The sequence below is a fragment of the Sapajus apella genome, unplaced genomic scaffold, assembly GCF_009761245.1.
Source record: "Sapajus apella isolate SASKATOON/1434 unplaced genomic scaffold, GSC_monkey_1.0 scaffold194, whole genome shotgun sequence".
Classification (NCBI taxonomy): Eukaryota; Metazoa; Chordata; class Mammalia; order Primates; family Cebidae; genus Sapajus; species Sapajus apella.
In genome coordinates this window covers 615,527-629,030 of record NW_022437134.1, presented here as the reverse complement: position 1 = coordinate 629,030, position 13,504 = coordinate 615,527, and the positions used below count along the sequence as shown (strand labels likewise).

Genomic DNA, 13,504 nt, shown 5'->3' with positions numbered 1-13,504 from the left:
TTTTTGTATTTTTAGTAGAGACAGGGTTTCACCATGTTGGCCAGGATAAGGGTGGGCCTCCTTCTCCACCACACCTGACTAATTTTTGTATTCTTAGTAGACACGGGGTTTCACCACGTTGGCCAGGATAAGGGTGGGCCTCCTTCTCCACCACACCTGACTAATTTTTGTATTCTTAGTAGACACGGGGTTTCACCACGTTGGCCAGGATAAGGGTGGACCTCCTTCTCCACCACACCTGACTAATTTTTGTATTCTTAGTAGACACGGGGTTTCACCATGTTGGCCAGGATAAGGGTGGGCCTCCTTCTGAAATGTGTCCCCGCAGGGTGGCCGATTCAGCCAAAAGAGTGGGGACTTCTGGGGTGGCCTCTGACTCCACGAGGAGGCATCAGACTTGATTATTAGAGAAAGGGCATCCAGGCCCTGGCAGGGGAGCCACCCAGAGGGGCATGGAGGGGACGCTCTCTAAAGGCTGCTTTAGAAGAACACGTCTTCTCGTGACTTCCCCATGGATTCACGTAGATGCCCTCAATCGATTTTCTCTCCTTCACAGAGGGGACAAGAGAGCTGACCCCGTGCACAGACTGCATTTTCATTTTTTCTGATCCCTTATACAATTTTCTCTGTCTTTTTCCTCTCAGACCCCTCCCGAACACCCGAACGCCTACCAGGTCCTCAATGATCTCCTGAATGCGCTTCTTGGCGGCCTCCACACAGTCCTTGGCGCCCTTGAGGGTGACTTTGTCGCTCTGCGTGCTAGAGCGTGGGAAGCTGACCATCACGCCACCATACTCCTCAGCAATCTCCCGCAAAACCTGGCCTCTTCGGATGACGAAGTGGCGGTGGTGCCTGGGGTCCACCAGCATGTAGTCTTCCACCACATTATCCTGCAGTGTTGACAAGAGATGAAGATAAGCCACCCCATCCCGGCCCTAGCAGAGCCGGCAGCTGAGGCCCACTCCCTACCAGGTTTTGGATCAAGGCCTCCAGCTCCTTCTGCGCCTCCCGGACAGCGTCCTCCTTCCCGATGATGGTGATCAGGTCCTGGTCCTTGTCCTCGGCCGCAGGGAAGATGATGCGTGCTCCAGTGCTGTCACGCACCTTGCGGATTTTGCCGCCCCCCTTGCCGATGAGGAATTTGTGGTATTCTGGCTTGGCGCGGATGTCAACAGTGAAACTCTTGGTTTGCTGCAGAAGGCAACCCCGCTCTGTTAGCCGGACACCACATGCCTGGGCCACAGTGAGGAGACAAGAGGGCCTGGAGGACGGCAGTGTCGGGCCCCCTTACACCGTCACCAGTGTCCTGATGTTGCACCAACACCCCCAAAATGGGGCTGGCACACCGCTGAATCCGACAGATGGATGCCCAGACTGCATGTACACCTCTCTTCCACAACAATCAGATGCTGGTGCTGATGAACACACAGGCTTAGAACCCTGGTCCTGCCACTTATAAGCACTGACCAAACTTCTCCAAGGCATTTTTGATCTACAGAGGGGGCAGAGGGAGCAATGCACTGGATGATGTGTGGGCAGAGTGGGGTGCGCCCAGGAACAAGCCGCCAGACAGCCCACACTGCTCCTGCTCTTCTACGCCCTTCTAGACCAAGCCCACACACCTGGACCAGGCTTCCTATGCTCTCATGACTGCTACAGGTTGGTCCCACAAAACCAGCCGCTCCCCAAGCTCAAGCAAGCTCAACTCGGAGGGACAGAAGCCAACCACGGCTACAGTTAGAGACCAGTCCTCAGAGGCCTCAGGTAGCACAACACCCTTGTGTGGCACAAAGAAATGAGGGTCCTGAAAAGGCCCTAGACACTGTGACTTGTGGACACTGCTGCCTCTGGCCACTTCTCCAGGGGACACAGAGCAGCTCTACGTGACTCAGACCCACCGGGGAGCGCCTGCCTTTCCCCGGACCCAAGACCTGGCCCGCAAGCCAGAACACCAAGGAAAGATGTGCTCACAGAAAAATATGAAATGACAACTTTGCTGTCTTTTAAGTGCAGCTTTCACCAAATACCACCTAAGACTCTGCTGCTTTTCAGACACATCCACAAATAGCAGCATTAGTTAAAAACCAATCAAAAGGCAAATCCAATCTAGCAATACGGTAAAGGACAACCTACCAAACCAAGTAGGTTACCCCAGAAATGCAAGACTGGCCAAACGTAAAGACAGAAAGTCAGACTAATGTAACCTAACAACACAGAAATACGAGGCTCCAGATGAGAGAGAAGCCTGTCTGTTCACAGATCACATGACTGTTTACATAAGAATCCACAAAGAAGTGACTAGCACTAAGACATGAGCCTTATTTACCAGTCTCACGGAGGTCCACATACGAAAATCACAAGCCCTTCTCTATACACTAACAACTGGGAATGGGAAAAGTACCATCTGCAATAGCACTAAAAGAGTAACGGTAGTTACATCTGTTAAGCAGAACATAAAAATGTGCAGGAATGAAAACACCCATGAAGAATCACAGACCCAAACAAAAATGAAGAAATGACTCAGAGTCAAAACTGCCGAGCTGTTAGTCCTCACCAGTGTCATCTTTAGATTTACCACAATCACAACCAAAACATGAAAATGTCATTTTCCTACAAACTGACAGGCTGACTCAGCAAGGGATACAGAATAGCCAAAGTTAAGAGGGCTTGGGCCGGGCGCAGTGGTGGTGGCTCACGCCTGTAATCCCAGCACTTTGGGAGGCCAAGGTGGGTGGATCACCTGAGGTCAGGAATTCGAGACCAGCCTGGCCAACATGGCAAAACCCCCGCCCTACTAAAAGTACAAACATTAGCCAGGCGTGGTGGTGGGCGCCTGGAATCCCAGCTACTTGTGCCTCTGAACCCCAGCCTGGGTAACCAGAACAAGACCCCATCTCAAAAAAACACGGGGTTCTGACACAAGGACAATAGTAATTCAACGGGCAATCTTTGGGGGTGACAGAAAATGAATTTTATTGTTGTGGTGGCCATATGACTGCACATTAAAACTCAACTATACTTGAAGAATGGTCAGTTTTACCGTAAATTGTACTTAACAAAAACACTCCAAAACTCATAAGCAAAAGAGCAACTTTTACATATTGTATAAGTGAGCATTTGGACCTAGAAAGGCCCTTCAGTAATAGCAAAAACAAAGAGGCATAAAAAGCGTATTATAAAGCTCTTTTCTAACCTGCCACAAAGGAAGGGCATTTGGGGTTTCCACAGCGAAAAGAGAACACTCTGAGGACCAGAACTTCCTGCCAAGAGGCACTGTGACGCCCTCCCCGTGCTCACCTTCTCTTCTGCCAGATGCAGGAGCTGCTTCTTGGCCTTCTCCACATCCGAGGAAGGGCCCCTGATAACAACAGTGTCGCTTCCTGAACCTTCCACGGGAAAGTGAATGTGGACTCCGCCACACTCCTCCATGATGGAGCGGATCAGACGGCCCTTGGTGCCAATGAGGGAGTTGTGCAGCTTGGCAGGGATGGAGACCTCTACCTCGGCTATGTTGGCCTGAAACCAAACACAGAGCAGGAGGAAGTCACATTTTTGGGGCAAAAAAGGGATAGAGGAAAAGATAAACTATCATCTTTGGTGATGATGAACACACAGGCTTAGAACCCTGGTCCTGCCACTTACAAGCACTGACCAAACTTCCCCAAGCCATTTTTGATCTGCAGAGAGGGAGGAGGGAGCAACACGTTGGACCATGTGTTGGCAGAGTGGGGTGCGCCCAGCAGAGCAGGTGCACTGGGAGGTGTTAACTAAGCAGGACCTGCAGTCTTTGTGAATGTGTGCTGGGTTGGGAGGTGGGAGCGTGGTAATTTCAGACCACACATAATGCTCTGCCTCTTCAATCAACTCTCTGGCTCTGCCTAGTAGAGGTGGGTCCGACATGTCTATGGATAAACTTCTAATAAAACCAAAGATTCTGCTTTCAGCCAAAATGCAACAGCAGGGACTGGACTGAACGTAAGGCCTAATGGCGATTTTCAAGACCCTGGAGACTGGAAACAAGGTGAGCCTTACATCTGCCCCAAGTTGCTGCTGCAGCACAGGAAGTGAGGAAACAGAACCACAAACCCAAGAGGACCACGGGGGCAAGAAGAGGTCAGAGCCCAAAGAGACCGGCACCAAGAAACTCTGAGATCTGGAGACCAACCACTCAGACGCTGACACACATGAGGAAATCACCCCGGGTCCAGGGAAGAAGCACCAGAAAGATTCCAGGAAACAGTGCCCGCAGCTCAGTCACCAGGAAACAGTGTCTGCAGCTCAGTCAGGGCCTGGTACAGTACCTGCAGCTAAGTCACCAGGAAAGAGTGTCTGCAGCTCAGTCGGGTCCTGGTACAGTACCTACAGCTCAATCACCAGGAAACAGCACCCGCAGCTCAGTCGGGGCCTGGTGCGGTACCTACAGCTCAGTCACCAGGAAACAGCGTCCGCAGCTGTCAGGGCCTGGTGCGGTACCTACAGCTCAGTCACCAGGAAACACTGTCTGCAGCTCAGTCACCAGGAAACAGTGTCTGCAGCTCAGTCGGGGCCTGGTGCGGTACCTGCAGCTCAGTCACCAGGAAACAGTGTCTGCAGCTGGGTTGGGGCCGGGTCCCGTGCCATCCCCAGCAGGTTTAAGCTTTCTGGGACATGCAGTATAGCACTCAGAAGGATCTTACCTCAGCAAATGGAAATATTTGGGCCTCAACTAAATGCTCTGATCCTCCCTAATGAAACTTAAAGGCAAGTCCTAAAAGGAGCAAATTGTTTCAGAGTAATTTCACAGAGCCACAAAATATCCAGAGGAATACAGAAACACCCTTATTTAGAAATACCAGAAATGCAAAGAATAGGGGAAAAACCGATAATGAGGAAAAGAAAATAGAAAACCACCCAGACAGAAATGACAGTGTTAGAATCAGCTGGCCAAGGACCCTAAAACACGTATTTAACTGTATCCTCTATGGTCAAAAGCCCAAAGAAAGACTGAACATGTTAAGCACTGAAAAAAGATATTAAGAAAAGATTCAGACTGAACTTCTCGAGAAGAAAACATCTAAAATGAAAATTATACTAGATGAAATTATGAAGATTAGAACACTGCAGAGAACTAATGGATTTAAAGAGACTGACGGAGAAAACCAATACCGCGCCTCTCCCCAACCCAACAGAGTGCGGGTAGAAGACAACTAAGACCCAGGTCACTAGAGTCCCTGATGGGGGCACAGAAAAAAGATTCGGAGTGACCAAAAACGTTCCAGATTTGATGAAATTCTGAACACAGATATCCAAGAAGTTCAATAAATACCAAGCTAAGAAACATGCAGAAAACTACACAGAGACACATCATAACTTGCTCAGAGCTGGTGGTAAAATCTTAAAGGCAGCTAGAGGGAGAAGACCTGTCACAGACAGAGGAGCAAAGCCGGGGTGATGCTGGCTTCCTCACCAGAGGCAACGGCAGACAGCACTGATGCCAAGTCTAGAAAGAAAACACTGCCAACCTGGAAACCTGTATGCAGCAGAAACATTTTTCAAACACGAAGGAAAAAAATGCTTTCAGACATACAAAAAGTAAAATGATTCATTACCAGATACACACTATGAGAGACATTAAGTGATATCTTTCAGACAGAAGGAAAATGACAAGGATCCCACAAAGAAATGAAGAGCTTTAGAAATGGCAACTGTGTGGATAAACACATACTTTTTTTTCATATTAATTATCTTTAAAAAACAATGGAATTTTTTAAAAAGGTTAATGATGTACTGCAGGGGTTACACAAAATGACAGGACTTCAACCTGACCATGTAAAATGATGACATCATGGTGACTAAGCACTTGGAGATGCCGGTTGTTTTTGCTTAATGGGTATAGTTTTCCATTTAAGACGATGGAAAATGCTCTGAAAATGGACAAGGTGATGGCTGCACAACCGTGTGAATGTACTTAGTTGAATTAACCATTCAAAAAGGATTAAAATGATAAATTCCGCTATATACACTTTACTACAGTTGAGAGAAATTACAGTAAAAGGAAATTAACCACGCTTGTTAAATATACGTAACAAGTGTAAGTATGTGATACACAACACATATAATCACATACATAATTAAATTATTATTTTTTTTTTTGAGGCAAGGTCTGGCTCTAAGGCCCAGGCCAGAGTGCAGCAGCGCGATCTCAGCTCACTGCAGCCTCCACCTCCCGCACCCAAGCCATCCTCCTCTCACTTCGGCCTCCTGAGTAGCTGGGGCTACAGGTATGCACCACCACGCCCGGCTAATTGTTTTTGTATTTTTAGCAGTGATGCCGTTTTACCAGCTGCCCAGGCTGGTCTTGAACTCAAGTGAGCTCAAGTGATCCGCCCACCTCAGCCTCCCAAAGTGCTGGGATTACAGGTGTGAGCCACCATGCCTGACCACAAACATCATAATCTAAAAAAGCAAGCTACCAAAAAGAAACCCACTTTACTATCACATAAAGTAGGCTGTGTGCAGTGGCTCACACCTGTAACCCCAGCAGTTTAGGAGGCTAACGTGAGATCACTTGAGCTCAGGAGTTTGAGACTAGCTTGGACAACACAGCGAGACCTCATCTCTACTAACTAAAAAAAAAAAATTAGGTGTGGTGGCATGCACCTGTGGTCCCAGCTACTTGGAAGGCTGTGGGAGGACTGCTTGAGTCTGGGACGCCAAGGCTGTATTTTGTAGTAAGCCATGATTGTGCCACTGCACTCCAGCCTGGACGACAGCAAGACCTCATCCTTATAAGGGGGGAAAAAAAGGTAACATAGACTTTGGAGCCAAGCACACTACCAGGGAAAAGACATCATTTTATAATGGCACAGATTACATATGTTATGAACAACAGGTGACATCAGTATTGACAGCGAAAGGATAATGCAGGAATATTCTGAAAAACTTCATGTTAATAAATTTGACAACTTGGAGAAAATAGAAAACCCCTTGAAAGACACTAATTACCACCAAGTACACATAGAAAGAAACAGATGAGCTATCCACACATTACAGTATTACCCTGAAATAAAACAGAATGTCAAAATATCCTGCAAAGTGGAAGCACATGGGCCCAATAAAGAGAAGTTGCTGTGATTCCATTCACCCCCAAGTGCAGACGATCCAAATGCATCTCCTGCCTGCGGACAGGGCGGTGAGGGTGGCGGCAGTGCGGTTTTGAGGAGCTGCCGGGTGTGATGGAGGGAGACCGTAATACAAAATGGCAAGGGATTTTTGGGGTGATGTTGGGATTGATTCCATGGATGTATACAGATGTCAGAACTATGAAATCGCACATCGTAAATATGTACAATTTACTGCATGTTTATTTTTTTAAATGAAAGAAAATACTGTAAATACCTTTGGATGAGATTTTCAAGTAACAGAAAGAAAATGTCTAATGAGACAAGTGCCCATGTGAAATGCTACTGCTGCAGGTCCAGGTAAGTTAGCAGCATGACAGACAAAGGCAGAAAACTGCGGACCAAGCGGTCAGCTGCCTGGATAGAAAGCTGCGATTTTCCGCATCTGCCGCCTGAGTCTGCCTGGCCCAATGACCCTGCGTAACTCAACCCTAGGCTCAATCTTAGAGGCTGGTAGAGATTTTACTGGCCGATCTGCATTAGAAAACATCTCCCATTACCAGGTCTTTCTGAATAGACAGAATCCTGCTCCGGGCAGCTTCGCAGTTGGCTCGCTTGCCTGTGATGATAATGGTCTCTGAATTGCTATTCTCTGCTGGAAGATCAATCTTGGTGTTGCTTTCCTCACGAATCTACAGGGAGAGAGATCCCCATGAGAAGCTGACTAGAGCTCTCCCAGAGTTGAGACACAGTTGAGCACAGGGCTAGAAGTAAGGAAGAGTCCCTTCTCGCCTAAAACTGAAACGGTGCAGGACTACAGAGGACAGGGCAAAAAGCAGTGAGACGCAGGGGTCAAGCCATCACCTTTTTAATGTTTGCACCTCCTTTCCCAATGATGTTCTTGTGGAACTGTTTGAAGATCGGAACAGAAATTGAGTAGCTGTTTTCCACCTTAAAGACAAAAGAAAAACCACAGCTCGATTCACTGCCTGTTCCAGAGAGTGAAGGACAGTAACTCTTCTCCCCCAAGAGTAGCACGAACATGACAGGGCACTGGTATTTGCACACAGACCTTCAGAGGTTTGTCATGAGGGTGAGATCATTTGTCCACCAACTAACTAACCTTGCAAATTACAGTCAGTCGATGCAAGGATGCAAGTCCACTTTTTTTTTTTTTTTGGTGAGACGGTGAGTCACTCTATCCCCCAGGCCGGATGCAGTGGTGCGATCTCAGCTCACTGCAACCTCTACCTCCCGGGTTCAAGTGATTCTCCTGCCTCAGCCTCCTGAGTAGCTGGGATTACAGGCATGTGCCACCACACCCGGCCAATTTTTGTATTTTTAGTAGAGATGGGTTTTCACCATATTGACCAGGCTGGTCTCCAACTTTTGACTTAGTGATCCACTCGCTGCCGCCTCCCAAAGTGCTGGAATTACAGGCGCGAGCCACCACACCCGGCCACAAGTCCACTTTTTGGCTAAGAGAGTTCATGTCCAATGCCAGGATCAGAGCTGGCTAAGGGGCTCAGAACACACATGGAGACAGCACGGACCCTTATACTCTGGGGAATTCAGCACTTGGCAGTGGCCTGACTGCAGCTCACAGTGCTGGAGTCCCTCACTGTTGCCTGTCTCAGGACAGCCAGCAGCGAAGTCGAAGCCCATGGAGATACACGGCAGCCTGCAGCCTTCCCATCCACTACTCCACACACTTGCTAAACCTGTTCCCATTTCAGTTTTTGAGAAAATTAATAAATCAGTATATGACTCCCCATTTCACCTGTTACACCTCTCATCTTACTGGATGGGACAGTGTCTCTGGGTATCCGAAGACTCAAGGAAACAAGGTAACTGGGCATGAGAAATGGCAAATCTCCCCACCTGAATTCCAAAAACACTGCAGTCTTGACAATGACTACCAATCCAAACATCCAGGTATTAAGTGAGACGTTGTCTCCATTTTGTCCCAAGTCCCTGAGACGGAAGACCAGCCCAGTGCCTATGTGCCTTTCCCAGAGCAGAGGTGCCAGTGGGGAGTCAGGAGTTCTGACAGGACACGCACCCCACCCACCCCAGACGTTGCCATACAAGAAAGAATATCAAACAGCCCCTACCAGATCTGCCACCATCTTCTGCATGTATTTTGTGCATTTTTCCACCTCATTCTTGGGTCCTCTGAGCTGGACGATGTCACTTTTTTGTGCTGGGTCTGGGAAATTGATGATAACCTAGAACAGATCATCAGGAGCCTAAGTTCAGTTATGAGGAAGGACAGGATTCCCAGATATCGAATATCCCTGAAGTGTGACCTGGATCACTCCTATAGGGTTAAATAAAGTCTCTAGGAAACTTTACCTCTGGGAATTTGTCACGAATTTCACGGATCCGTTCACCCTTCTGCCCAATGATTGTGCGATGAAATCTCTGCTCAATGATTAGATCCTTGGTACGCTCATTTTCCTAAAAACACAATTAAAGTAGACATCACTTATCACAAGCATGGTGAACGACTCGCTGCTGACTCACGGGGACACCAGGGAGCCCTGGGCATAGTCCTTCCGGGACCAGGTGGGGGTGGCCTCTAGGTGGCACCTTGTAGCAGCCCTGGGAGCAACCAGCCATCAGAACGCGTGGCGCCTGACAAGCACTCTTGCCAACCGTCGCTACGCTCCACAACACTGGCTGAGCATCACTTTCCTGAACAAAGTACAATTAGGGAACTCACTACAGGACCCTTCAAACAAGTGCTATCGTGACCGTGGTAATTACCAAAGCAACTCAGTGAGCACTTCTGTTCTAACAGGCACTAGAGGGGAGGTCCAGCTCTTCTACTTGGAGGCTTAGCATTCTGCATAGCACGGGGTGATGCCTTCTGAATAGAGGGTGGCTCGGACCACTTTCCCTGCATGAGTAAGAACGTTCAACACAGGGCACTGAACCCATGTGGCTCTCAGCTCCTCCACAGGTCCCACTAAAATGTCAGAAGGAATATAGGTGAATAAGCAGAGCTGGAATCCAGGGAAGAACACCAACCTACCAAATGTTTCTCAGAATTCCAGATCAAACTGCTGTCAGATGACAGAGAAGTAAGCGCTCAGCAACCAGGGAGGGCATAAAGCAGCCAGGGAAAAGGCCTGGGCTGGAGGCCAGGCTAAGAGGACAACCCGGGATAGGAGGCCGGGGACTGAGCTCCGAGAAGGCCGCAAGCAATGGGAGGCTGCATCACGCTGGATTGCAGCTCAGGGCTACAAAAGAGGTCTGCCAGTTTGAGATTCCTCACGTGGGTACCGGGGTGAGATGAACAAAGAATTCCCCGGGCTGAGCAAATGACAGGGAACCCTGGGATTTGTTCCTCACACAGGCAAAAGTGCTGCTGCAGACACTCACGTAATATTTGACTTTTCTGGATACTTAAAGGCACCCAGAGACTTTCAAGGGTGGGCATCTGACTCACAGAAGCAAGGGAGCTTACAGCTTGGCATAAGCATGTACAAATTTTGGGGCGCCCAGGACAGCGCAGTGCCTCTGCCGGGTGGCAGACAGCAACAGCCCCCACTCCAGGTTTGTGGATGATGTAGCAGTGATCCTCCGGTTTGGCCTTACGTGAGAACCACCTGGGATGCCTTTCAGAATCCAGAAATGTCTGTCAGTCTCTGGAGCTGGTACCCAGGCATCTGGGAAGCCAGGGTGTGGTCAAGGCCAAGATGCTGCCACACAATTTCTGTGCCTTTCCAGCACAACACAGACATGGAGGACAAGACGTGCAGGTGACCTGGGGAGGACGAAGGAAGTGTGGCCCCAGGGAGACAGATCCGGTTCCAGTGCATGTGCGATCTGCTGCCTTCCATTCTCCAAGGCTGCACGCCACAACGAAGGGAGGCCCGTGCCTTCCCAGAGGCCCCGGCCGTGGTGCTTACCATGCGAGACGCAAGCTCCAGCAGCTCTCGCTTGGCCTGCTGCACACCCTGCGGGTCCCCCTCAATGCGGATCAAGTTGCTCTTCTCACTGTCAGGAGGGATGCGCACAGACACCTTGTACTGGTCTTTGATTCTGTTTACTGAGAAACACACAGGGAAACACATTTAGGATACAGAACCAACAACAACAATCTAAAAACACCTGCTGCCCAGCTCCATGTCCTCTGCTTCTCGTCTTGTGTTGCTCCACAGGGTCTTGCTCTGTCACCCAGGCTAAAATGCAGTGGCACAGTCACAGCTCACTGCAGCCTTGACCTCCTGGGCTCAAGTGATATTCCTGCTTCAGCCTCCTGAGTAGCTGCGACCACAGGTCTGGCTAAGTTTTTCTTTTTTTTGGAGAGATGGGGGTCTTACTATGTTGCCCAGGCTCATCTCAAACTCTTGGGCTCAAGTGATCCTCTGCCAATGGCTAATAACCAGGCAGGACAGGGCTGAAGCACAAAACTACTTTATCAGACTCCCATTCACCAAAAACGATGCTTAACTTCCAAAACAAGAATCGCCACTGCCTAGAATAGGGGCCAGTTACGATCTTCACCTGGATCACAAGGGTTTTGGAGGACAGGCTCTCAGACTTGACCACAAGTTGGCACTGCCCCGAGACCTTCAACTAACTCACGGTTGGGGCCACCCAGTCTCGGGATTTAGAGGCTCTAATGTACGGCTGGGGCTTCAGAATTTAAAAGATTCCAGGTGTTTCTAATGTGCAAGGAAGTTTGGGAATTACTATTCTCAAGTTAAAAAAATCACACACGTTAACTCCACACAAAAGCACTCACTGATGCCTAAGACCCCATCCATTGTTGGCTCAGATCCAAACTGAGCACTTCACTGTGTCTGCAAGACAAGCACTGTTGCAAACCCTCCTGCTGTCAACCTCTCTGATAGAACCCCAGGTTAGAGTTCCAGGCCCCCCAAATTCTGGGGAAGCTGTCATGGGGAAACAGGGAGTACAGCAGAGGAAAGCTCCGCTTGCTGGGAGGACGCCAGGAGAGCTTTCTGTGCGTTCCACCCCAACGCATGGACATGCAGAGGCGGCAAAAAGGCCACGCGCTGAGAGGCTGATATGGACGTGCAGCTGTTCCGGGTGGAGCAACACAAGACAAGAGAAGCAGAGGACATGGAGCTGGGCAGCAGGTGTTTTTAGATTACGAAAGAAAACGAGGATTAGGAACTGCATGAGAAGAAAACAGAACAGAGCGACTCACTAAGCTACATTCTGCAATTTCTAGGGAGCAAAAACCAGAAATTCATGTTAGAATTATACTACTGGACTTCCATATATATGTATTTTGAGACAGGGTCTTGCTCTGTCACCCAGGCTAAAATGCAGTGGCACAATCACAGCTCACTGCAGCCTTGACCTCCTGGGCTCAAGTGATAATCCTGCTTCAGCCTCCTGAGTAGCTGGGACCACAGGTCTGGCTAAATTTTTCTGTTTTTGTAGAGATACGGGTCTTACTATGTTGCCCAGGCTCATCTCGAACTCTTGGGCTCAAGTGATCCTCCTGCCTTGGCATCCTAAAATGCTGGGATTACAGGCAAGAGCCACTGTGTCAGGCCGAAATAAAAACTGCAGTTAAGGAAAACAACAAAACCGTAAAAGCAAGTTGATGGTGTGCACATGGTTCAGTGTGCATAACGGTCACTTTGTGCCTGTAGACTCTCATGCTGTCACGTAAAATGCCCATAAAACCTAAGAGTGACACCAGAGAGCTCCCCATGCACAGGCCCACAGCACAGCTGACAAGCCTACGTTTACTCCTAACAAAAATGGACACATGGGCAGCAGTCCTGGTCCCACCACCTGGGAAAGCTCCTTCATCCACGAACTACCCAGGAAAGGGGACATGCTTCCCTTTTCACCTTCCACCCGAAGGTGACATACACGACATGTACACTTGTTTTCAGAACACGCAAGCACTGTGATGTGTGGGTACAGCCACACAGCTAGAGGAGGAGGTTTAAAAACACATTCTTGGCAGGGTGTGGTGGCTCACGCCTGTAATCCCAGCACTTTGGGAGGCCGAGGCAGGCAGATCAACCGAGGTCAGGAGTTTGAGACCAGCCTAGGCAACATGCTGAAATCCCGTCTCTACTAAAAATACAGCAATTAGCTTGGCGTGGTGGTGCATGCCTGTTGCCCCAGCTATTTGGGAGGCTGAGGCAGGAGAATCGCTTAAACTCAGGAGGTGGAGGTTGCAGTGAGCCGAGATCGCGCCACTGCCCTCCAGCCTGGGTGACAGAGACCTAGGTGACAGAGACTCTGTCTCAAAAATAAAAAAATAAAAATAAAAAACATGCTTGGACTTGCAGCAGTGCACTCACATGACACAGTCGCAACAGCACCCTGGAGCTGTGCTGCACCTGCAGCCTGGCACAGTGAGGCACACGCCCACCCGGGCCGACACGTCACTGCCTCTGCAG

General features: G+C 49.1%; 1 protein-coding gene across 8 annotated transcripts in view; it reads right to left on the bottom strand.

The window, feature by feature from the left end:
- The window catches only part of HDLBP (high density lipoprotein binding protein), an 86,089-nt gene that overhangs the window by 9,221 nt on the left and 63,364 nt on the right, over window positions 1–13,504 (bottom strand). For all 8 annotated transcript variants that reach the window (XM_032269509.1, XM_032269507.1, XM_032269512.1 and 5 more), the window contains 8 exons: window positions 11,018–11,157; window positions 9,456–9,560; window positions 9,215–9,328; window positions 7,965–8,051; window positions 7,661–7,792; window positions 3,298–3,516; window positions 970–1,191; window positions 672–890 (listed from right to left, as the gene is read on the bottom strand). In XM_032269509.1, the coding sequence (XP_032125400.1) occupies window positions 672–890; window positions 970–1,191; window positions 3,298–3,516; window positions 7,661–7,792; window positions 7,965–8,051; window positions 9,215–9,328; window positions 9,456–9,560; window positions 11,018–11,157 (1,238 nt within the window). The remainder of the gene's footprint in view (window positions 1–671; window positions 891–969; window positions 1,192–3,297; window positions 3,517–7,660; window positions 7,793–7,964; window positions 8,052–9,214; window positions 9,329–9,455; window positions 9,561–11,017; window positions 11,158–13,504) is intronic.